Source organism: Cyprinodon tularosa, unplaced genomic scaffold, assembly GCF_016077235.1.
Source record: "Cyprinodon tularosa strain WSP-4 unplaced genomic scaffold, ASM1607723v1 ctg23, whole genome shotgun sequence".
Lineage (NCBI taxonomy): Eukaryota > Metazoa > Chordata > Actinopteri > Cyprinodontiformes > Cyprinodontidae > Cyprinodon > Cyprinodon tularosa.
Window position 1 is genome coordinate 985,832 of NW_024038861.1, and position 27,137 is coordinate 1,012,968.

At 36.7% G+C, this 27,137-nt stretch overlaps 1 protein-coding gene across 5 annotated transcripts in view; it reads left to right on the top strand.

Moving 5' to 3' along the window:
• The window catches only part of ctnnd2a (catenin (cadherin-associated protein), delta 2a), a 300,110-nt gene that overhangs the window by 136,476 nt on the left and 136,497 nt on the right, over window positions 1-27,137 (top strand). For all 5 annotated transcript variants that reach the window (XM_038286754.1, XM_038286751.1, XM_038286752.1 and 2 more), the window contains exons 6-11: window positions 242-414; window positions 9,824-9,878; window positions 10,348-10,564; window positions 10,687-10,801; window positions 11,787-11,919; window positions 16,235-16,408. In XM_038286754.1, the coding sequence (XP_038142682.1) occupies window positions 242-414; window positions 9,824-9,878; window positions 10,348-10,564; window positions 10,687-10,801; window positions 11,787-11,919; window positions 16,235-16,408 (867 nt within the window). The remainder of the gene's footprint in view (window positions 1-241; window positions 415-9,823; window positions 9,879-10,347; window positions 10,565-10,686; window positions 10,802-11,786; window positions 11,920-16,234; window positions 16,409-27,137) is intronic.

Here is a 27,137-nt window from a genome sequence, read left to right on the forward strand (position 1 = left end):
TCCTCGGCTAATAAATTATGTATGCCATCTCCAACTCACAGAGTGCTGCACTGCTGCACTATCTGCTCTAAATTGCTGCTCTCTCTCTTCCCCATTTCACTCTTTGCCTCTCAATCTCTCCCCTTCACGCCTCCTCTCTTTCTCACTCTTAATCTTTCACTTTCTCTTTCTCGCATACAAACTCAACTCCAAACCCCTCTCCGCCTACCCAACCATGCACCACTCCTGTCTCAATCGGTAGGACCGGCTCTCCTTTCCCAGAGTTCCTTGCAGCTCAACTCCACCCCGGAGGCTTCGCTCCAGTACTCTGCCAGCTACCATAGCAACCAGACCCTCGCCCTTAGCGACAGCATTTCTGCAGCAACTCCTCAGCGTGGCGTGCAGGTTGGAGGAGCCGTGCACAGCTACAACCAGGTAGGTGATACGGCTATGGGAAAAATTTGGGATCAGGATGCAAATGGTGAGATTGATGAGATCCTCAGAGTAGGTTTTGTTTTAACTTGGAAGTTTTTTTTTTAAACTTTTTAGCTTGAACCTGCTGCTGCAACTCATCTAAACTTTTTAGAGTTTATATAGTATAGTTGAGAAATAAGCTGTTTTTCACTTCCTTGTTAATATTTCTATTTTTCATACTGAGCTAACACTGAGACTCCCTGCTCTTACAGCATGTTGATTTGTTTGACATCATAGATATTAAGTCTTTTTTAGGAGGATTTAATTATATCTTTATGCAGGATCTAATTTCATTAAGTTTGCTGAAGTCCACTCACACCAATTGTTCATTCTAAGAGATGCTCTGAATTTTGACACAGTTTTCATGACAGACAAATTCATTAAAGCGGTTCAATGGAAGACCGGTAATTAGAAAGAAATGAGCAAAAATAAATAAATGCACGCTGAGAAATCTCAGCACGTGTCTTGTTTGGAAGAACTTGAGAGCTAAAGCGATACACAAAGTCACATATGAATCACAGCAGTGTGCTGCTAAAGAGAATCCCACCAAATTACTTTCGAGCCTACAGCAGCCAATTATTTCTTATTTTCAAGTCCCTAACATATCAATGGTAAGACCGCTGCTGGAAACACACATACGCACGCACATAAACTTGCACACACCCACGCATCTGCTTAATCAGAGAGCAGCTGCACTGCTTCGTTAAGAAATATTTCCACTGTTGGGAACAAATGTTCCATTTGCCATAGATGATTAGGAAATAAAAGTAATCAAAATATTTCAGATTTGCAATTTTAAAGCGAAGTTTAAGCCTGAGTGAGAAACTAAGGTGCATCTGTTTTGTTAATAGGTTTTACTCATTTACTGATTTTTTTTAACTAGACAAATAAGGGGATGCGCTTTGCAGAGGTGGCTTCAGATTAAGCTTACAGTTGCATGTTTTAATAAGAAATGCAAGAGCAAAAGAGAGAAAGTAAATTATTGGGGGCTAGATGAGGGTAAAAGTTTTTTTTTTTTTTCTTCCTGGAGTGTTCCTGTCCTCCTTTTCCACCTCTCATCTTTCTCCCCCTGTCCTTTCTCCTCACCATCTCTGTCCATGGGAGTGTGTGTGTTTGTGTGCTCTTTTCCTCTGATGTTTGGGCTTGTCAGTGTAATGGGGATACTGCTGTCAGCAGAGTTTTGTTGCTCATGAATAGCTTTATGCATGCCAAAACTAGGAGATGGGAAGCTTTGGCTTGCATGCATGTACTGTACAAGAATCTTGGATGTTTTTGCAGCTTGGTATGAACAAAAAAATGGGGGAGGGGGATGTTTGTTTAAAGTTTGTAAGAGTGGTTATTTTAGGAAGAGAGAAAGAGTTAAAGGAAGGTATGTTATGTTGCTTCACTTCTGCAGAATATTTTTAACCCTAAGTAGTCATGCTTTAATAATACATGATTACATGACACCTCACACATCCCAGTCTTTTGCTGGAAGTTAAAATACAGGATAAGATACTGTGAAAACCCAGTGAGCTAGACCCTCTATCTGTTAGTTACCTTAGCCAACAATTTATTTCTTACTCATTATTTATTTACAGTTCCGTTTATCTATTGATCTATTTATCCATTACTCTAAACGATGCCTTACTTCTTTTTTTTTTTCGTACCCCAGCTATAGTCTGAAAGATTTAAGTACAGCTTTTCTAGGCAAGTAAACTAATCAATCATTGATAGAAACGGAACTGTTTTGCTGGTATAATGTCACCAGCTTCAGCTCTTCACCTTGCCTTTATGACCTATTAGACAATTCTGTAGACTTGAAAAACCTGACTTAAGAGTGCATCTATAGAAAGTGCGTTTTTGCATCTATAAGCGTGCATCATACATCATACTTACCTCTGCTGTAACTTCTTGTTACATTCAATGAATATGAATATGTTCTCTGGGTTAATAAAACAGGTTTAAAAGATTATGATTATGATAAGATTGTTGCTGCTATATTAAAAATAACGCACCCATTCTGTTTCTCTAAAGCTATTAGCTCTATAAAAACATACTGGCTTAGACTCATTGGGAAAATTACCATCTCAGTTTCGAGGTTTTATACATAATCAAGTAAAAACTGATTCCTATAGATTCATTAAATCAGAGTAACAAAAAAAACTGTTAGCTTTACAAACTATTCAGGTTTGTTATTAAGTTGTCTTTACAGACTTATAATCAGAAAAGGCTCACTTTAGACTGCTGACCATACTATTATCCAAAAACAAAGCCATCCCATTGATGTTCTATACATGCAGAAGCCTTCAGAGCAAAACACAGTAGGAAAGTTTCCAGACTGTTTTGATCATACACATCACTTCATGATGATTTATAATAATGGTGTCTGCGTAACCCAAACCCTGTTGCCACATGGCATGTAGCAGAGCTTGCAGCATATTCATGGCATGTGGCCGAGTAGAAAAAAAATCTGTATATTGGTCATCAGCACCAGTCATGCTGCTCTCATGCCAAGACAACTAATGTGTTCCAAGGAAGAGTTATTATACTGCTTTTGCTACTGAAGCTAATGCATGCATCACATTTTATAACTACTCTGGCTGCAGTCATAAGATTGTCACCAGACAGATGCAATGAACAGTTCACACTCTTCACACCAATAAATAACAGACCATACCTGGTCTCCTGAAAGCAAAGATACTTAGAATGTCACAATAAGAACAGAAGGACTCATTTTTCAAAGTAGACAGATTTCTCAAAAACCTTTATTTACAAATGGATCTGCAGTGAACAGCAAGGGTGTCTTAGTCAGGAACCTCTTCAGAAAGAGAACAAATGTGACCACTTCTATCTGGTGGAGCATGATTTTTCAATGTGTGAGTGACTAACTTGGCCTTAAAGTTCAGTTGGAGCCCAGAGGATGAGGTTGGTTCCAGCCAGTCGCCTGCCGACAAGATGCGACAAACGCTTCCCAGAGATTTCACAGACACCGAAGTCCCTTTGGCTGGAGGACAGGCAGGAGATCAGAGCAGACAAAGGAAGGCAGGATAATCCAGATGCCTAAGCCAAAGCCTGTGTTGAGGACGTGCTCAGGGTTCAGAGCCAGAAGATAAGAGGTGCGAAGAGGTACCGACGGGAAATCCAGACCATAGTCAGGAATTGGTTCCAGGTTTGGTACACAGGCAGAAATCCAACAGGAGTCCAAGGACAGATCAGGCGAACAAATCAGAATGGGAACAGTTAGGCTCAGAAGTCCAGAGGCAGAATGGGTCATGACCAGGCAATCAGAAAACACATAGGTACACTAGAAAACTTTCACCACAGACTCGAATAATCTGCCCCTGATGACTGGTTAAGGGCTGGTTAAATAGAGGCTGCAGCAGGTGGATCAGGTGAAGAGTACTGAGAAACTGGACGGCTCTAGGCAGGTGAATGATAGAATAATCAGGCCAGACATGAGCTCTGAGATCATGACAGACTGCTTCCCAGCTGCATCGGATCAGGATCTGGTGTTGTGGCCGGACCAGGAACTGACATAGGTGCAAAGGGAGTGGAATGAGGAGCTGGTCGAGGACTAGTTGATGTCAGAGCCCTGCATAGATTTTTTAAAGTCAAAACGCCACTTTCTGTCTGCCGATGTGTTCATGTATGGCCAGATTATTCTATCACAATCAGAACAGTAAGACCAAGTTTTTGAGGTAGACAGGCAGTTAGATTCTCAAAAACATGTATTAAGAAATTGATCTGCTGTGAACAGTGTGGGCCTCTAAGGCAGGAACCTCTGCAGGAAGAGAACACAGGTGACCACGTCTATCTGGCGGAGGATGATTATGAATGTGTGAGTCACTAACCTGGTCTTAAAGTTCTGTCTGAGGTTGGTTTCAGCCAGCCGGCTGCCAGCAAGATGCAGCTTGCACTGCCCAGAGAGTCCCGGATGCTGAAGTCCTGGAGGTTGGAGGGCAGTCAGGAGATCAGATCAAAGGTAACGAAGGAAGGAAGGAAGGATAATTCAGAGGACAAAGCCAAAGCTGGTGTCGAGGACGTGCTTCAGTCAGCAAAAAATACACATGGCATATTAAACTGTTAAATTATAATGATATGCTTCTATTTAAATTCAGCTTATTGTTAAAAAAAAACAAACAAAAAAAAAAGACGAAAGGCAAAACTTTAAAAATTTGGTGTCCACTAATCAATTAGGATTGATCAGCATTAGATTAACCCATAAGCTCTAAATTGCATCCCTACTAATCTTTTTGTTTTAGATTTCAAGTAAATGCATTATTATATCATCTGTGAACCGATTTAAGTGATGGAGTTTTGATGAATGTAGACATAGCAACCTCTGTGTTTTAATTTCCCTTTATTGGTTTCACCATACTTCTTCTCTTTACCCCACTGTCTGTTAGCTTTTATAAGTTGGATGTCAGATTTTCCACATTAGGATAGTTGTACGACTCAGTTTGAGATTAATCGGTTGTTAATATTCCGTTTCAAAATGAGAAAAACAAGGCTGGCATCCCCTGTTTTCTTTTTACAAGAGATACTTTAGAGCTTATTGTAAAGCAAAGAGTAAAACCAGCCGCTGGAGATGTAATGGAGACTCATCGTGCCACTTTATGCTGCTATATTTACCTCTGAAAGATTTGCTGAGTAGGCAAGTTTTCTCTTTCTCTTTTTTGTTTTGTCCTCCAAGGTATGGCTACACAGTCAGGCAGCTGCAAAAATGTTTACAAACATAAACCCTTAAACAAAACCCCTGCATGTATGTGTGTGTGTGTGTGTGTTATGGCACAGCCAGCAGATTAGGAGACCTAATTAAATATTATGAATGAGTTTTCCATTTATTAGTTTTTTTTTTCCTTGGTCACTCTCCCAAGCATAGTGTGAGCTGGTAGACAATATTATATGTGATCTGATCGTTTGCAGTGTTCAGTGGTGATCATGTGCAGAGTTTGTTTTCACCTGATTGCTGTGAAGCCTTATATACAGTTGTGGTCAAAAGTGTACATACACTTGTAAAAAATCATAATGTTATGGCTGTCTTGAGTCTTCAATAAGTTCTACAACTCTTATTTTTCTGTGATAGAGTGATCGGAACACATACATGTTTGTCACAAAAAACAGTCATAAAATTTGGTTCTTTCATAAATTTATTATGGGTCTGCTGAAAATGTCACCAAATCTGCTGGGTCAAAAATATACATACAGCAACATTAGTATTTGGTTACATGTCCCTTGGCCATTTTCACGGCAACTAGGCGCTTTTGGTAGCCATCCACAAGGTCGTGGCAAGCTTCAGGTCGAATGTTTGACCACTCTTCTTGACAGAATTGGTGCAGTTCAGCTAAATGTGATGGTTTTCTTGCATGAACCTGTTTCTTTAGCACTGTCCACATGTTCTCAATGGGGTTTAAGTCAGGACTTTGGGAAGGCCATTCTAAAACCTTAATTCTAGCCTGGTTTAGCCATTCCTTTACCACTTTTGATGTGTGTTTTGGGTCATTGTCTTGTTGGAACACCCAACTGTGCCCAAGACCCAACCTTCGGGCTGATGGTTTTAAGTTTTCCTGCAGAATTTGGAGGTAATCCTCCTTCTTCATTATCCCATTTACTTTCTGCAAAGAACCAGTTCCACTGGCAGCAAAACATCCCCAGAGCATAATACTACCACCACCATGCTTGACAGTAGGCATGGTGTTCCTGGGATTAAAGGCCTCACCTTTTCTCCTCCAAACATATTGCTGGGTGTTGTGGCCAAACAGCTCAATTTTTGTTTCGTCTGACCAGAGAACTTTCCTCCAGAAGGTTTTATCTTTGTCCATGTGATCAGCAGCAAACTTCAGCCGAGTCTTAAGGTGCCTTTTCTGGAGCAAGGGCTTCTTTCTTGCACGGCAGCCTCTCAGTCCATGCCGATGTAAAACACGCTTGACTGTGGAGACTGACACCTGTGTTCCATCAGCTTCCAAATCCTTGCAGACCTGCTTCTTGGTGATTCTTGGTTGACTCTTGACCATCCTGACCAATCTCCTCTCGGCAGCATGTGATAGCTTGCGTTTTCTTCCTGATCGTGGCAGTGACACAACTGTTCCATGCACTTTATACTTGCGTATAATTGTCTGCACAGTTGCTCTTGGGACCTGTAGCTGCTTTGAAATGGCTCCAAGTGACTTCCCTGACTTGTTCAAGTCAATAATTCGCTTTTTCAGATCCATACTGAGTTCCTTTGACCTTCCCATTGTAGCTTTTGTAGCTGAGTCTAATCACTGGGTCAAATGAGCCCTATTTAAATGGGCTCATGAGAAGTCAACAGCTGTAGTCAATCAGAATCACTTAGAAGAAGTGAAGAGGCCATGACATGAAGCTAATTTGATTGACACAACTCGCTACATCACCAAAGTTGACAAATTTTGTTGCTGTATGTATATTTTTGACCCAGCAGATTTGGTGACATTTTCAGCAGACCCATAATAAATTTATGAAAGAACCAAATTTTATGACTGTTTTTTGTGACAAACATGTATTTGTTCCGATCACTCTATCACAGAAAAATAAGAGTTGTAGAACTTATTGAAGACTCAAGACAGCCATAACATTATGATTTTTTACAAGTGTATGTACACTTTTGACCACAACTGTAAGTGTGCGACTTTCTTGTTCTTGTTATGCGGGTTTGTCCGCCATCCACCAATGTCAGAGTATAAATATTATATTGTCCACCTTAAGCCATCAGTGTTGTAGAAAGAGGGGGAAATTATTTTTTTGTTGTTTAATAAAGAACATATATTATTTTTGTACGACCAAGTTTGTTTCATCTTTACTCGGGTTGTAACAGATGGATGGATGGATGGATAGATGGATAGATAGATAGATAGATAGATAGATAGATAGATAGATAGATAGATAGATAGATAGATAGATAGATAGATAGATAGATAGATAGATAGATAGATAGATAGATAGATAGATGTTGTAGTATTTATAACAACCCAAACACACAGGATTTCAGAATTAAACATCCCCAGTTATTAATTTCATACACTCACCAGATCTTAACGCCCTGTTAAAAAACTTCAAACCCATGAATAGAGGTAATGCAGCCTGATGATATTTACACTGCATCAGATACTGTCCCCCTCTTGTTAAGAAGAGTTAAGCGTTCCCCCTGCTTAACATGGGGGAACAGTATCTGACGGGGTTTAGAAGCCCATAACTAGTTACTTTTATTGTGGAGTAACTCAGTTAGTAACTCAGTTACTTTTTGGGAGAAGTAACTAGTAACTGTAACTAATTACTTTTTCAAAGTAACGTGCCCAACACTGCTGGTTGCTGAAAATCTGAAAAATACTCATTGTATCCTTCTTGCTGATTTTAATATTGATGTCTCAGAGGATATCAATAGTAGAGAGTCTAAATGTAGAGGTGAAGATTTATGTACATAATTAAGAAACATCACAGAAAATGCTCTGATGGATTCTCATTCTTTCTCAAGTTCATAACACTGAAGGCTTTTGGTTGAGTCCTGAAACTGGTTAACGGACCTGGGTGGTGCACAGAGGGGAAAATGTGTGAACTACAACAAGGTTATTTTATTAAATTGTCTTGAAAATGATCAGTTTTGTTCATTTCTGCTGTATTCACCCATCCTGGAGTGTGTACTGTATGTCGCTCCTTCCTATCTCAGTGGGGACTTGTGTCGTTCTGCACCAGCTAACAGTGGACCCCTGTTGTTCTGCACAAACCAAGTGGGGACCTTTATGCTGTAATGCAAATCAAGGTCCCCTCTTTGTCTGCTAAGAACGACATGGCAGCACCACTTTGAATAGTTAAAAACAGAAGAGCAACTTACCGCATTAAGAGATAAAAATTTATATGAAAAATATATATTTGTTGCTGATACTGCAGATCCTGTTATTAATTTATTCCCAAATTAAATGCTATTCAAAATATTATTAATTATCAAATGTGGCCAAATTTCACTTTTTGGGTAATATTTGTATTGAAAGCAATTCACTCAAGGTAAACCATCAATTTCTTAAAAGAGTTAAAGTAATTCCTTGTAGTAAGCAAATACTCTTTAGGTTAAAAAAAAAAACCTAACCCTTTAAAAATGATTAAAAGTCAAATCTTCAGTCATATTATGGTAATTGAGCTTTAAAGTACATTTTATTTGGGTTTTTGCTTTTTCAATAAACTAGAAACAAAAGTCCCCTCTTGACAGGAAAGGCTGACAGTCCCCTGTTTGTAAGGTGGACGTAAATGTGTGTGCTTATGTGTGTCTACATGCACATGTATAATTAGGTGTCTGATTATTCAGATGCTATCGTGTCGCTTATGGAGGGTCTAAATGTGGGTTTTTGTTTCAGTATTATGTAATATAACAACCACACTATTTTATGATGTAATAACACACTATTATTGTATAGACTGTCTAGAAACTGGATTTCGATCAATGAGGAAATGTTTGAAAATGATTAACATTTTTACACTTGTACATATTTGATGTAGGATTTTTGTCTACCTGTATCAACCTGTATTATTGTATATTTTAATTGATTTGTTCTTAACACCTATATAAACGTGTTCATTTGTTGTGTATTTGCATAGTAAACCCTTGCGCACATGCAGGAGTAAGCAGTTCAAAAGTCAAAACTGTAGGCGGGTTAGAATAAACTTTTTTTTTTTTTTTTACTTTTTTTTTTAGATATGGATCAAATGGAAAATATGCTGATGATTTATAGGATTCCCATGAACCAACTTGCTACAGATAAACATGTGGCTAAATAAGAAATCTGAAGTATTTTATAGAAAAAAAAAATTCTATTATTATATTATGTTCAGAACATACTGTATATCTTATAAGAGATGTTTTCAGTTTCATGTTTATCCATGGTTTTCTTTGTTTTCTAGCTTTATTGGTGTGTTCAAGAAGATATGACCATAAGCCAAAAATTAAATAAATCCAGAACACACAAATAAAGCTAGAAAACAAAGCAAAACTGAAAACCTTAGAGAAAACCAACAGAACCAAGATCGTTACAATATAACCTCTAAAGTCCTGAGTTTGTCACTGAGAATTTGTTTCAGCGAGGCTTTAAGAGAAATCAATTATTTTATTTCATCTTGACAGACTTTAAGTTTTTCCAAAACTCTCTTTCAGATCATCTCTATTGGTTTTCTTTTAGTATTTTTTTACCCTTCAAAAGATTGAATGATCTTACTGTACAGCGTTTATCATTACTCTAGACTATACAAATACTGTTTGAACTCCTGTTTGTTTCTTCTTCAATTTCAAATGTCTCCCCCACCAGTTATCCATCCTACTGACTCCTTTCTCTTTGTTATGTCTGTTCTTGTCTAACTTGCTCTGTGCTTCCTTTTATCTCCCCAGGTGACATCTAGTCGTGCAGCCCAGCAACAACAATCGCAAACTGGGGCAGGATCAGGTAGGCATTCATGTCTTTTTTTTCACCCTTATTAGTTTTCCTTCTTTGAAATAGCTGTTTCTCATGATGCATTCATAACATTCATTAGCTTTTCACTACTGATACTTAGGGAGGAGATTTTCCCTCTTCTTAGTTTTTGTTATAAATAAAGGCTCTCTTTCCCCTTTTTTTGGTTTTAGCTGCTGAGTTATTCCTTTTGTTTTGTTAACTGCTTTTGATCTTCATACTTCTTACATTTTATGAACAGCACTTTGGTCAGCGGTTATGTCGATTTTTCACAGGGCTTTAGAAATGAAGTGGTATGGTGCTGTAACTGCTTTTTATCTTTTGTCTGACTTTTATCTGCTATTTATGCCAGTGGAAAGTGGCTCTCTGCTTTAAAGTACAAGCATCAGCCCCATCATCATCTCACCTGTTTCCTCTGTGTCTCTTTTTTCTATAAAAATAAATTCCCCTTATTATTCTTTAGGGATCTACTACTCAAGCTCTACTTTACCTGCACAGCGAGTCAGTTCCCCCCTGTCCGGTGGAGGAAGTTCAGGGTCAGGTTCTCCCAGTAAACACCAACGGTTGGGCTCTGCCACTGACACACCAGGCTACTCCACTACCCAGCGCCTGCCTTCCTCCTCCCCCTCATCTTCTCCCAGCAAACAGTCTACAGCTAATAGACTGGCCAAATCATACAGGTACGTAGCCCACCACATACACTGGGTGTCGGTATGAATACTAAAGAGAAAAGTAGCTGACACATTTGAATAATCCAAGTAAATTCAGTTTTTGCAGTTTAAATTTTTTGGTTGTTGTCCAGTACTACAGTTGCAGTTACAACAGCAGGAGGTGGGTCACCACTGAGGGTGGCATCTCCGCCTAACTCTACAGCAACTGGAGGAGGAAACAGTTCATCATCGTCTCCTCTTCATCAGGTACTGCATTTTATCCTCTTATGGAGTCAAATGCATCCGTATGGGTTTGGGGTAACTCTTTTGAAAGGTGGCAGAAGGATTTTGAAAGCCAATCTACAGATTTATTAACATTTATGGTGGATTAAAGGATTAACGATTTAAATATTTAGCTAATATGGTCATTTTCTTTACCTTGCCATTATTTAAGGAGCAAATCAATGTGGGAAACTGAGACAAGTGATGTCTTCATGCAGAAAGGTTGCTGAGGTATTAAAATATTATCTATATGCACTTTAATGTTCAGATTTTGTGGATAAAAAAACAAAAAAAAAAAAAATACCAAACAAACATATTTTTTTTACAAGAATGAGCACATTGATTGGTAATAAAGCATATGACACAATAAAATATGAAGCACTGATTCAACGTCTACAGCTGTTGGGCCATCACAGGCTTTACTTTATCTGCTAATTATTATAATTATGCTCCAGTAGTGTTTAAATTATGAACAAAATTCTTAAAGAAAATGTAACTTTTTAAAAGATTTATGTAAAGTTGCCATTTAAATTTTTTATTAAAATATTAAGCCAAATTATAAAAACTTATGTTCTTTTTTTTTTTTTTTCTTTTTTTTTGAGGGGGTGGGGTGGTGTGGGTTCAGGATTGACCACTACTGGAGAGGACCTATTTATTTTTACTCTGTAGCATATTTTAGCTTATTTAGCTTATTTCTTCTTCTTCACAGAGAACTGAGGCCCACATTAATGTTTTGGACTTTGGTTACATTTATTACATTATTAAAAGCATCTCATTTACATTTGGAAACCAACCTTAACAAACTTATCTGAAAGCAATGAAATGAGATGGAACAGATGTTATTAATAATACTCAGCTGTTGCTGAGTAATTACTCAGCCAGAAGCTAGATATAAGCATCATGCTGTTCTTCCTAATAGCATTGCATAACAAAATAATACAAAGCAGGTAAAACTGTCTTGTCTTTGCAGATGAGTTCTGGCATAGGAAGCTATGCCACTCTGTCTCCTAAGCGGCTGGCAGCTCATCACGCTTCTGACCAATACAAGATCTCACACGAGCTCTACGCTACTGCTACCCTACAAAGACCTGGCAGTTTGGCAGGTGAGAGATCTCTTATTTATTCAGCTGAAAAAAAATCTCTTTTGAGTCGTTAATATTTACAAAACTGTTCGCTTTGGGCACACCTCTGAATTATGCCCATCCATCCTTCTTCTACTTTTTTGTCAGGTTTATAGAGGGCTGGTTTCTATCCCCAGCCGTGTATGGGCAAAAGTCAGAATATATCCTGGTCATTGCAGAGACATACAACCAAGCACAAATATATTCACACCTTAGGACAATTTAGAGATACCAATTAACCTTCAGTGGTGTTTTTTGGACTCTGAGATGATGCCAGAGTACCCAGAGAGAATCCATGCATGCTCAGAGTGTCATGATTGGTTTAATGAACAAAAACCCACATGCAGAACACTAACGGAGACAGAGGAAAGTTTAACAATGTTTATTTGGGAAACACACACAGAGTTAATCAGGAACTGGTTCTGGTGCAGGTCCGGGACTGGTTACTCTTATATCTGGAGAGATGAGAGTTTGGTTAGCCAGGTGGTTATGGCTTGACGAGTGAGTTGAATTCTGATCGTACCTTGAAGAGGTTCTAACAGATCCTTTGAGAGGGGGAACCGGTTGGGTCCAGAGACTGTGGAAGTAGCAGAGAGCTCAGCAGCAACAGCGTCTAGCTTCTAGCCAGAGAGTTTTCGGACTTGGGTTTGTTTCCTAGCTCTTCCCAGAGAACTGACGGACGAATCCAGACTGAGATCTTCAGGTTTGGCTTACGTGGGCAAGCAGGCAGATTTCCAGGTTATGCTCATCCAGAGCTCCAGACTTCAGTCGGGGTTCTGCGAGCAAGAAGACAAGAACAAGTTAGAAGGCTAGTTTCTCTCAAGAGGCAACTAGTATTCACTAGGATTTCAGAGGCTCAGGTTCGCTAACCAAACTAGGTCAACACTGCGGCGTCGAAGGAAGGTCTGACTGCTGCTTATGTAGGGAGGTCTTCTGATGAGCTGATGATCCCCAGGTGTGCTGAGGACTCCAGCTCAGGAAGCCCACAGCGCTCTCTGCTGGAGACAGGTGGCAGATCTCCAGATCCCGACACAGAGAAAACATGCAAACTCCATGCAAGCAGGAGATTAAACCCAGGACCTTCTTGCTAAAAGGCAACAGTGTTACAAAGTCATGATACACATTACATAAAAAAATAGATTTGCTTTTAACATCTTCACCTGTTGAAATAGTTGAAATGTTCTCTCGAATGAGGGCTCGTTTTATTTTTTTCTTACCTTTTAAAATGTATTGTTAAGTAACGGTAAAGATGTCAATGTTCTGTTAATTTCCTTCTGAATTTTGGAAACCATAGTTTTATGTTTGTTCTGACCTTTGAGGTTCTAGTTGATGCCTCACTTTAAAATTGCCCACTTTTACATAGTTTAGCTCTATGAATTAAACTATTATTTATATTTTGTTTAGGGATTTGAACTAATACATGAACCAATGGAGGGTTGTGAAGTGCAGACTTTTGAGTTCAAAAACAATTTAAGTTTTGTCCTAACTTAAAGAGTAAAGGAAAATAAAGCATCAACTAATTAAAATTTAACAAGAGATTTAATTTTGTCTATGCATTAAGTTAAATGTCGAACAGATCTAAGTTTCTGTGTGTGTAAAATTACTATAATTCTCTTTGTCTGCGAGCCGTCAAAAGATCCGTGGATTGGTGTGGAAAGTTTTTGAGATAACTGAGTCAAAGTCAGGGTGCCTCTGATTTAAGTCTGATTTTGTGAAAGAACAATAATTTCACGCTTTTGACATGTTTTAATAATCTAATATAGATAACTTTTAAAACTGTAGAGCCTGGTAATTACCTGATGGTTTCTGGGTTAAAACTGTAGAGTGTACTGAGACTTGTCTTTCCTATTACTGCAGGTGTGCCTTATTATATCATTTTATTTATTATTTGAGCAATTTAAACTTTCACATCTTCAGTAGTCAGCAAAACACACTGTAACTGCCACCTTTTAAAAGCGAGCCAGAGACTTGAAAACAACTATATTAAATTAAGTAAAAAAAAACAACAACCTATTAAAATACATTTTTAAAAAGGTGTTTTGTCTTTGAGCCCTTCCTCCAACTTGCTCCACTTTTTCATTCAAAATGTGTTATAACTGTTTTTAGAGCAAACAGTTTGTCTTGCCTATTTTACAATCGTCTTTATTAGCCGTCATAGATCTGAACATGTCTTTGGATTGAAGCAGGAATTCAGCTATGTTTATGTTGTCTGATATGCCATATAAAATGCATTTCACTTAACATTCTGCTACACAGGTTGCTGTGTAAATCGTTAAATATGTCACTGTTGTGGTTCAACGCACACACAGCACACAGCTGGTAAGCCGTGTGAGAGATTCATTACTCGCCAGCAAATGCAGTAAAGTGTCTCACGGAATTATATGTGCCATGGACCACATAATTGTATCTTGACATCATCAAGCTATGATAGTATTTTTTATATTGGAAACTTTTCACTAATATATATATTTACAGCAGGTATTTTGCTCCAGTTTTCTGGAATTACACCAGCTATGTGTAGAATGCAGCTAAGGGTACATTGGCTGTTATATTTAATCAGTCTTAAATTGTAATGCAGTATAAGTTCTGTTTTTATCACATTTTTTTATTCACATGTTTCTAGTTTTTTTAAGACTTTCAGAATTGGAGCTGTTCAGCATTGGAACAAAGCAAAATAAACGATATATAGGGAGATATTTTTAAAAATACCAATCCGTTTGATGAATACTTTTTGCCTGATAATCAATTCATTTTAATGATGCTGTGTGAGTTAAAACATTTTTAGCCATACTGTAAACACACAATAGTAAGGCTTCAAAGGACAATATTTGGTTTTTACACAGGATCTCTTTCTGTTATTTCACCGAGTGAAACATTTTGAAACGGAATATTTATCTTTTGAAATAGTCTTTCCTTTCAAAAAAAGAGGTCAGTAGTTATACAAGTGGGCCCTTGTGAGGCACAAAATAAATGAACAGCGAAATAAAGCAAGATGAAAAGCATGTGTGGAAGGCAAAGAACTGCGATGAGTCATGGTATTGAGGGGTGTGTCTATGACACTAATCCCTGCTTCTTCATAAATATTCTCAGTATCTCAGCTTTATTCAAACTTTTTTCTTTCTTTCTTTAAATGTTTTTTATTTCTTCAGTCTTTGAAGTTAGCGTGTCTCTTTACTCTTATACTGAAACTCTTATTATTCCTTTTATTCTGTGGGTTAGTAACTATGCCCAGTGAAGTTGCTGAGTTTCCTATGGGGTTTTTCAGAATAATTACTGAAACTGAGCAAGTCATTGAAAGAATAATTTGGATATTAAGAGATATGCTGTGTTTCTCCATAAAAGGCTTAGCATCTAATGTTGCCAGGCTTGTATTTGTATATATTTTAGGCTTGTTTTTTCACTTTACCATGACTACTGTTCAAAAAGGTAAATCCTTACTTTTTCTTTGTGGATTTTTTGTAGCCTCTGCATTTGAGCTATAATAACAGCAGCGTAACAGTAACTTCTAAGATGATAAAGTGCCTCACATACTTTAATTTCTGATAAGATTTGTCAGCTTGTGTGAATTTCTCTACACGGAGGCCTGAATCACCATCCCATCCTCCTCTGGAAAATCCTTGACACAATTTGCAGTCCTCTGAGAACTAATATGATATGATAAGACATTAGTTCCACTGGACCGTTTCTTCCTCTGTCACTCAGAGCTTTTTGTACGTGTGTGTTTGTGTGATCTCATTTTGATCTCCTGCCATGTCAGCTCAGCCCTTCTGACTTGCCTTTGTATTCCCTGAGTGTGCCTCTTTTCAATCGTTTTCTAATTTTATTTATTTATTTGCTTTGTTTTGTTTTCAGAGGCAGCCCACTGTCTTACATTTATTCTGCAGTGTTGTGAACAAATGCCCGTTGTCAATTTTCTCCTTGCCCTGTGTCTGTGGGATTCCTGCCAAACACAGCAAGCGAGGGGACATTGCATCTCATTATTTTCCAGCTGACAAAAAAGCAACGTGTGCTATGAAGATTATAAAAATGAAAAACATACACATCATTCCCTTGCTCTCTTTCTCTCTCAATCTCTGTTTCTTTTTCCCCATTCTTGCATGTTTCTGTTTTTGTGTGTTAATGATTTAGCGCAGTCCTCACTCTCACATTTTCCTGTAAATCACGCAAACTTAACCATTGACAGTAAAGCTCACTCCTTAGCTTTTCACATCAGTTTCTGTAACAAAGTTTACACATACATTTTTTACGTTTTATTTTATCATGAGTTAATAAAAACGTTATTCTTTCTTTTGCACAGGTTCCCGTGGCTCCTACAGTAGTCAACACAGTCAAGAAACCGTTCGGCCCTTAGGGTCTCCAGAGCACCACATAGATCCTATCTATGAGGAACGTTTATACCACAACAAGGGCCCTATGAGGAGCCTGAGTCAGAGCCAGGGACCAGACACAGGCCCCTACCGCAACAACACTGGTAAAAAAAAACAAGCATAATTCATATCCAGTATTTACTGTAGCAGATAGCTATATTTTTTCAATGTTATTTATTTTATCTTAGTAAATGAGTTTTACCGCCTACATGTTTTTATTCCCATTGTTTTGTTTTGTTTTTGCTAAATCATACATAAGCATCTTAGATCAGTCAAGGAATAGAAAATTAGTCATAATGACTAAAGATAGACCGAGAAGATATGTGTAAAAACAATTATGGTGCTAACATTAACTTTCAAAAGCAGACCTACGGTATTTCAGCTGTGTATATTATTAGATTTATTTCAATTAATTCTGGTTGTTCATATTCCTGCTTTTCCTGTTGTGTTAAAATTATTTTCTTGTTTGTTTTGTAATTATTTTACACACAGGTTTTATTTTTGTAACAATTTGTATTCGTCGTTTTCTTGTACTCTTCATAGCTGTTAGTTATTTAAGAAAAAAGGGATTTAATAGGATTGAGATTTCAATAGATTTCCGACATTCTATTTTAGAATGTCTAAATCCTGATTCCATGGAAAAAGTAATGATCATTATTTACCAAGAAACAATATGCTGAAGGACTGATCCCCATATGACGCCCAATGCCACTAGCCTCTCATACAAACAGCTCCTATGTTGCAAAGGAAAAGCATTTCAAGGTCATTGTATGATGTCAATCAACAGGGGGCTCCTAATTTATACGTCCACATAGATGAGCAGTTTTACATCAGAAGGGTATGATGTAAAGTCCTCACAAGTGTGTCTTTTTTCTGGATGAAATAATTAAATCGTGAATTCTGATACAGCCCTACACACTTCTTGTGGCAAATGTAAGGAGTTTGATCTCAAAGTTGAAATGTTTGCATTCGTTCATGATACAGTATGGACTTCAATATAAATTTGTCTTCAGAGATTTTGTATCTGAATTATTATTCAGAGAAAATCAACAGTGTTTTGTTTTCTCTGCTCACAGTAACAGCCTGATTCTTTAATTTTATATTGAAGGGGCATTAGGGCTGACTGAAACTCAGAACTTAAGTCATTCTGTGAGTAATAAAGTGCTGTCAAAATCCAGTTTTAGTGATTTAAGTCTTTTTCTTATACCTGAATAAAAGCTGAAACCTAATTGGCACTTTCTCTGCATACTGGCAACAAAAGAATAGCTTCTAAAGTGTGGTTGAGCTCTTTTAAGAACCTTTTCAATGATTAACAAATAACTGAAACCTTGAATCTGCAAACCTTTGTTTAGGTATGTGATTTCAGATTGGATGTTTCTGACAGTCAGAAACAGCCTTTTACTTGCAGTCTTGGCATTGAGAAGTTTGTACCAGGAATGTGGTGTTGAATAAAAGAAACCCAACTTGCTTCCCTTAGCAATTCAAAAGTTTTTTGAAGTACTTTTTCTGGGTTTGGCAGAAATATCTCAGGGACAAACATGTATACCTGGAAAAGAAAGATATTTTTTTTGGTAGAGGCTGGACATGTAAATGACCAATCATCAAGCTGCCTATAATAGACCGTTTTTTTATATGTGTGTAGACCAGTTAGCCTTCTCTTGAAATTCCTCCAGCTTGTCAGAAATAAGTGTGTTGAAGGCCTCATCAGATCAAATATGTCTCATGGAAACATCTCAGACTAAAGATCATATTCAGATTTGGTCCGATCTGAAATTTTTCTTAATTTCGATTGAGAGAAATGTTTTTTTCAACATTTTTTTTCACGCATTCCCATTCCCATTGGATTCAATATACATGTCTACTTGGTTCTTTTGAGTAAAATAATCTCCTCTGCACATGTGTACAACATCGGCATGATGGTTTTCTCTTTACTGACCTTCATTCACTGGCTCCTGGTTTTGCGGAGGATGAACATGCTATCTTGCCCTCTACCCCTGTAGAGGGCTACTAAAATGACCACTTAAAACAAAAGTCTGGAACTACATTAAGATACATGACTGAAGAAATAAAGAAAAATAAATGTAAGGGGCACACAGAATAGCTAAAGTTGTTTACAAAACAGGCAGTTTCTTCCCCTACTACTGAAGCGTTTCTGGAAAACTATGCTCAAATGATTCAATCTGATCCGAATCTTGATACATGTGTACAGGCGTTGTGATTGGATCATTTCATTTAGTTTCCATGTAAACAGAGATTTTGAACCTCTGATCAACCAAGATGTAGATTGGATCAGATAAATTGTACGCATATAAATGTAGCTGGTCTGTTTTTGAAGTACTTCTTTGTATATTAAGGGTGTATACTCTTAACATGGAGTATACATGTTTCTGATATATGGCATTTTTTGATGTATGCATGCATGTATGGGTGTATGGATATGTGTATGTGTGTATTTATGTATGTATCAATGTATGTATGGGGAGATGGTTAGTGCATAGAGCTTGGAATCCTGAGGTTCTGAGTTTGAGCCCCACAGGTTGTCACTGAGGCTCCTTGAGCCAGACCCTTAACCCCAGACTGCTCCTCTAGTGCTGCACAGTGGTTGGCAGCCTTAAAAAAAATTAAATAAACTATATGGTGATTGACAGTGTAGTGGTTGGGGCATTGCGCTTGGAATCCAGAGGTTCTGAGATCAAGCCCACAGACCCTTAACCCCACACTGCTGACCGGGAGAGTTCATTACATTGCTCTGTACTTGTGACAGTGTAATGACAATAAAACACTGGGGGAATAAAATGTATGTATGTATTTATGTATGTATGAATGGAAGGATGGATGGACGGACGGACGGACGGACGGACGGATGGATGGATGGATGGTTTTTGTCACCAGGGTGTCTGCTGCAAACCTGGCTCTAGCAGGTTATCTTGGTCTGGACCTCTTTCTGTGATCTACCATTTAATGTCGATGGAATTAGTCAACTTGCCATCAGAGATTAGAAGGAGCAAAATTGCAAACATATCCTTCAGAATCATACTAAAAATCCTCTATCCCACATTCCTACAAACTGCACCCAATAGTACACTTAAGAAAGGACATAATAAAAAAAAAAAAGAAAGGAGCCATATAGAAAGATACTCATAAATACACATTTTATGGATAAATCTTTTATTTGTTATAAAACACAGTAGGATACATTTCCTTTCAAATCAACTGTCATTTTACAGCTCCCTCTAAAGCGTCATTGTTCCCTGCAATGTATTTTTAATAGGCCCTGAATGAGCTTATCTCTATGTGGGTTTAGGTACGCCATGTTAATCCCATTACGCTCTTAAAGCAATATAGAAATACCCAGGTTTGTCATGCCCATTCACATCTTCTTCTGTATCATTAACCAGATTAGACTAAATAGCTATCATTAGCATTTGGGTCAGAAATACAACAGTAATATATGGTTTATAAAGGTTGCCAATCTTTGTCTCAGTAAATATTTGTGGTTTACTTTGAGCCCAGATTCTTTTTTCTGAAGCACATTTAGGGACAAAAAAAGGACTGTAATGTCACAGTATTGTTTGCAAAGGATGTTTCAATAAATACATTGGATTAAAAAAAAAATGCAAGGAGAATAAAGTGTTTTCTATAATTTACTTTGACCTTTATTAATAAGAAAGTAAGAAATCTCAAATAGAACATTTGTACTGCAAACTATAATTAGCTATTTAGGTACCTACAACCTTTAACTTTTTAAAGCAACTCAATTATAATAAAGACACAGATACATAAACAGGTTTTCACAAATGTGTATACTTTAATTAAACTGACCCGCAGCCTGTGGCTTTTTTAAACTTTATCTATGATATTCCTGTATTTTTTGTCAATTTATATTCATTGGTAGACCAGTAAACCAAATATATAACAGCACACTTAGTCACTGTGCCAGTGTATTAAGAGGTGGTTTTAATGCATGTTTTAAAGTCATATGCACAACGTGTGCAATGAAAAGAGTTTGTCTAATAGGGATTCATAATGCTCTGAGTGATGGCTCATAATGAACTGATAAGGGTTGTGCTGACATAGTGAGCGGTAAGTCATTAATTATGTCACAGTGCCTTTTCTTGGCAATGGCAAGCTCACATTATTGGTTCATTAAGCTGGCATGGATCAATGTAATTAATACTATAAGTCATTCTTTTGCCGTGGAGGGAAGAGAGACATTTCTCTGGGTGTTAGGTATCAAAAATGACCAAATTGTAATCAGGAGGCCTACATTTCTTGATGATCTTAAAGGCAATTCCAGCAAAAACAGTAATTTCTGCTCACTTTTTAAAGATTGTGAGGAACAGAAAAAACTAATAAAAAACATTGTAACAACACGCTTTTACCTCCTATTCTTTTCTAGATGATATATAGCAGCCTTTCAAAATGGTCCTTGCCAGTCAAAAGCCAGCCGAATGATAGCAAAATCCCCTCCAACTTCCAGCCACTGGCCTTCTCATGGGCGCATATATTGTTTTACTCTGACTCCAATCTTTCAATGAATTACAGGGTCTAACCAGGAGATAAGTTTCTCTTTAGATATTAATGTCCACAAATCATGACAGAGAGAATATTTTAGATTTCTAATAAGGAATTGGGGACTAGCCAAGGATCAGCCAAAGGCTTTTCAACGAAAGTGGGGACATTTTGAATGGCTACTACTGTAATATAGTATAGTGATAGTAGAGTAAATCCTTTCAGGAAACTCATGAATTGTTTTCCCCACTGAGTGCAGAAATGGAATTACAGGTTGACAGTTTACACTGAAAGGATAACACTAACACTGTTTTGACCAAGTAATAGTGAAGAAGCTGTCTTACATTTTACTTAGAATAACAAAAGCAGTTCAACTGTCATGGATGAAGGCTTGAGGGGAAACGAGCATGAGGCAAATCTGGAAAAAAAAAAATAAAGTCACTTTTATATGCTATACCTTTACTTTTCTGTTCCTTTTGATGGGTTCAATATGTGTTTCAAGTTTGCTGTCAAGTATGTTTCACCTACTTGACAGCATAAATCGGATGTATGATAGAATCCTGCCATTCCTATAGTTTTAAAAATAAAGAAGAGAAAAGGAAAAATACAATTGAACAATTTACCAGCCTATAAGCAGGGACATTATGAATGTTGCAGCTATTTTCTTATGTAGGCAGAAAACTTTTGATACAATACCTCATTTAGGTAAACTGAATATACTTCTAATGAAATGTTGTATTAATAGACAATTCATTAGATTTGTTGTGCCTTATGTAATCGACTGCAGAACTGACAGTGTCTACTTTATGCTTTCTAGGAAAATGATAGACAACATAAAACCAAAGTAAAACTTTTATTTTATATTACTACATATATTATCTCATTGGTTATGCCTGTAAAGCTTCAAAGACAAATTAAATTGCATCCATACAGCAAAATAGTTCTTAAATGTAGTTATGTATGTATGTATGTGTTTTCATTAGTTACTTGTTTTTTTACTTTTGTTATTTTAAAAATTTGCTGACTTATTTTGTGTCTTGTTTTGCCAATATAGCTCTGAGTATCAATGTCGCAGAGCTAGATGATAGCCCAACATATTTGCTTTCACAAGCAAACCATTATGGTTGTTGCCATAAGGTTTGTACTTGTATATTAAGCTTTATTGAAAATTATTTATGGAGTAAAATTGGACAGGGAGATGGAAGGGAAGATGAGAGAGAAATAGGGGACAAGAACTAAGTTGAGAAAGAAAGAGATAGAGACAGGAAAGAGTGCATGAAAATAGAGAAAATAAAATACACAAGGCACAGAACGTAACAGCAAAAAGGAGACAAGGAGAAAGCTTTGAGAGCAGCAGGTATCCCTAAGATATCCATGTGTGTTGAAGGCAAAAACTATGGTGATTACACATTATTTAGGGTAGTATCTACATATATAGCTGCAACTTAGCATTTAGCATTGGTGTGTATCCGTGATCACCTACAAAACTTCAGAAGGAAAATATGATCAATAGTAGGTGTGGGTGTAGATGTTGATATCTAAATATTTGATATTCCCTGTCTCCAGTTGTATATTAAGGGCCTTTTGAAAACTACAATTAAAGGTAGGACTGGATTTTGACAGATTTATAGAGCAATCTGAGATTCTTGAGTAAGATTATAACAATTTAATTACTTGAGAGAGTAAGGTTTTTGACTACTGGAGAAAGAGTAATACATCATCTGCAAAAAGACTGACTTTATGTGTCTGCTTTTAATACATTTAATATCGTTGGTTTGCCTGATTGCTGCAGCTAGGGTTCAATAAAGATAGCAAACAATGAGGGAGAGAGCAGACATCCATGCCTAGTGCCTCTCTGCAAATTAAAGTTAGAAGTTTGATTATTAGTTCTAATGCATGCTGTTGGGAAGCTGTTTTATGTTTAAACCCATTTATGAAACGGTTGCGGATGCCCAATTATGCAGGGTGTGCAAAAAATACTTCCAATTCATCCTACCAAAGGCTTTTTTTCTGTGTCTAATGATAAGATCTTGCTTTTAATGTTTTCATTGTAGAAATAGTCTACATTGGTAGATGAATGCCTTCCGTTTATGAAGCCTGTTTTATTTGTGTGGCTTAAACAAGAGGTTACTTTTTCTAACATTTCAAGAGCTCTAGAAACTACAGTAGCTGGTAGAAGGGAGAGGATATTATTTAGCAGGAGAATAATATTTACCAAATTCATATTTGGTGAAATTCTGCCCTTCTTCTTAGTTTCCTACATTATTCGGTGGAATGTTGGTTCCAGGATATTCCAGAATACTTTATAGAATTCTTCTGGAAATCCATTGTGGCCTGGAGCCTTTTTTATTTGCCATGCCTTTGAGAGCTTCCTGGAGTTCAGTTGTTGTTAGTAGTGAATCAAGGACCTTGGCCTGATTATCAGATAGTTTAGAAAGTGTTACGTGGCCTAAAAATGTATCAATGTAACTTTGTGATGGGTTTAATGTTGATGAGTGTAGAGCTTTATAAAAGTCTCTGAAACAGCTGTTTATACTATCCAGATCATATACATTTTTTCCTCTTGAGTCTTTAACAGCAGGAATTGTTGTTTTTTTTATTTTTTTATTTTAAGCTGGTTAGCTAAAAGCTTCCTGATTTATTGCTTAGTTCTAAATGTTTAATTGTAAGTTTTTCTATTAAGAAATGTTTTTTTTTCATAAATGATTTTATTTGATTCTACTAATGCTTTATGAATTTTACTTATCCCAGGGAGGCCCCTAATGCTTAAATTGTTTCCTCTAATTCCTGAACCTTTTGGTTTGGTTTTTCCCTCTTTTGTGATGAGAATGAGGTTGTTCTCTCTGCGCTGCCTTTCCACTGTCCCAAAGCAAAGATGCTTATGTTCCAGGGAGATAATTATATTATAAATATAAAGTCCATGCTTCTTTAAAATATTGAATAAAATCTATATCTTCAAGCAATTATGTATTAAACCTTCTATCTTTACTTTGAATATAGTTTTTCATATTTTCTAGGTTTAAATAAAAAGTAATTTTGTTTATTTTAATGACATTTAATGGATGGATGGATGGATGGATGGATGGATGGATGGATGGATGGATGGATGGATGGATGGATGGATGGATGGATGGATGGATGGGTATGTAAAACAAGTTTCAATAAAATTAGGGCTTGCTAACTTAGGTATACATCAATCAACAACAATGCACAGCACAACAATAATGTTTAAAAACATAAAAAGTAGAAAAAAATGTATACTGTTCTGTGATTAATATGGTTTTCTAACTAATATAGTTTATCTTCAATCAAAGTGCCTCATATCTAATGGAAATCCAAAGATGTGTTCAAAATTGGATAAATCACAATAGTCACATCAGATCCCTTCACATTTTTTTGCCATTTTAATTAGCAAAAACACAAGTTTCTGCACTGGAAGTTGTGTTTTGTTGTAAGAATCTCTGTCTGTGTGGTTTTGTAACATGTATGTCACAAATATGGGCTGGCTGCAATGCACGTTATTTCATTCTTGGGTAAAACTAGGGCAGCACCCAAGAGGACTGCAGGTTAATGTGGCCTATTTTAAGCAATTATTCTTTCTTAGCCACAGTGTCTTCAGTGTACACATGCATTCAAATGATTCAGATGCACCACAGGATGACTGATGCTTCTCCTGCAAGGCTTGAAAGTTATTTCTCTTTCCCTACCTCGTTTAACATATATTGTCTTGTATTATTCCAAATCCTTACCTCTTCTCCGACCTCTCTTTGCTATTTTCTAATTCTTTTTTTTTTATATATAAACTTTCCTCTGGCATTGCCTTCGTGCATCCTGTTTCTTTGTCATGAAAGTTGTCTTGGCTCATATTAATGACCCTGACCACCGGGGAAAACTGCCGTCTGAATGGATGTGACTCCTTTTCTCCTTAATAGCTCAACATTAGGTCTGCTTGTGGCCCAGGTAGTGAGAATTTGAATCACTTGTTTCAGTGCCATTGCCATTTATCAGGTCCTTCTGTGAAAAAAGGTTCAACTACTGGTGTTGATAAGATTTCTCTATGTAAAACCACTCCCTGTGGTGTCTTAATAAGAGATGGATACATATTCTTTTAAAATCAGTAGTCCAGAACACATTTAAACCTCTCAAAACATTCAAAGCTTTGCTTTTTAACAATACTTTTCATTTGTAATTTAATTCAAGATTAAGCTATAAATGAATTACAACTTGCACAGATATAATGCAGGTTGAATCAACTATAAGTTGCATTACTTAAACAGTGGATTGAGTGTTTAGCTCTCATTTTACGTCTGCATGTTTCTCAGGTGTCTATAAATGTGTAGGCTGTATTCTCTTCCTGTCATTACAATACAAAATAGTCCTTTAATTTAATTTCTCATTTGAAATAAGATTATGCAGCTCCTGAGACAGATTATCTATCTTCCAAAATGCAGGGTTGTGTGTGAAATTGTGCAGTCCTGCATTGGCTGAATCACTTTTAACTGAATTTGCATCATTCACTGGTGCAATTGTGCACAAATAAAGAGAAGTAGAAATACGTGAAGGATTTTTGCATCAGACCATTAAACCAATCTCCTTTCCCCTTTAAAATCTGTTTTCCTTCTTTAATGAGATCTAAGATCCTAATGAGGGGGACAGAGAAGAGAGGGTGATAGAGAAGAGAGATGAAAGAAAGAAAACAAGCCCAAGAGAGCAATAGCTCAAAGAGAACAGCAGAAAAGGTGCACATATCTAACGTACATCTACAGGCCAGGAGGCAGAGAGAGTTCAAAACTCTCCTTTAATATGGAGAGTGACAGATTCCTGCGATGAAAACAAAGATAAAGGAAAGGCTCACTTTCATGTGGCAAATGTCCTCTGCTGCCCGCGCCTGATTTATCATACTAATTACAGTCAATTTAGCTTGTAGGTCTTTGAGTATTTGTTTGCACCACTCCTCTATAGTGGATGGAGGTTTAAAGATCTTTATGTTATTTAACTTGCATACCACACCCACTGGTATTTAAACATGTACATATATATGTAAACTATTATAGTTTTTAGACTTATACTATACAGATTTCACCAGCAAACACATTGGGAAGAAAGCAGTAGAGGTGATGATTTTATCATTATTTTTCTGCAGACAGAAAAAGAAACTTTTTTTTGTGGCGTAGAATTATTTGTAGAACCTCCATCCATCACGTAGAGCAGGGATGTGTTAAATTCAACAAAAATAAATAACAAAAAAACCTACTAATAAATTCTCAATCTATAAGAAAATTTACAGTCTCTATACTCCAGTTAACGATTGATCGATAACTAAATTAGTTGAATTTTTTTTCAGTAATCGATTAATCATGATTAATCCTATCAGCCCTAAAAATTTGTCCCTGCTGCATCTGCTTATCCAAGATGTACATCAACCACAACAAACTGGAAACTGTTATATTGAATTTGTCCAACACTTAATTCTTTAGTTCACTGTACCTGGACTTGGTGTTTCTGAATTGCTTGGTTAGTTTCCTTAATCACATCCGGGCTTTTCACCCTATGAGAAATTGAAAAGTAGCTCTGATAATAGGTTTAGAAATTTTGAATACTGTTAATTTGATCCCTGCTGTCTGTGCTCTGTCAGAGCCTTAAGGAAACAAATCAATCGAATTTGACATCAGAATGTATGTTGGGGTCCAAGTGAACCATACAAATCAAACAATTTAAACCCTGAATTTTGAGAAAATTAAGAAGAAGAAGCTTTGTTGTCATTTATTCTTTGCTTTAATGAAATAGGCTGGATGATGAGCATAGTGTTTACTGAATGAGTCCTCCTTGCAGAGTAATCAGTAGCTCAAATATACATAAATAAAAATTGTTTTGTAAGTATGGTTGTAGATCAGCTAAATCTTTTTTCCTCCATTTGACAACAATCCTTTCTCTTTTCATCCCAATCACCTTTCTTGTTTATTTTTGATGAACTTTGATACAAAACAAAATACCTATCAAAATTGTCATTGCAATTTGATTTATATGATATTACTTTCTAATTGTTCTCTAGTCCACCTTATTTCATTTGATCTGAGAAGTGATCTTTTCAGTCAATTAGGTAAAAGTATGACAGACTATGGAACTTTATTATATTATAAGTAAAGGATTAGGCCTCTTTCATAAATGTGATTTACAGGAGTAAGATGAGGTTAATTAAGTGAAATATGCATTAAATGTTTTTTTTTTTTGTAATTGCTTTAAAAAAATCTAGTTATTGATTATATAACATCAAGGTGAGTAATGTAACATTGTCCATAGATAAGAGTTAAAAAGTTATTA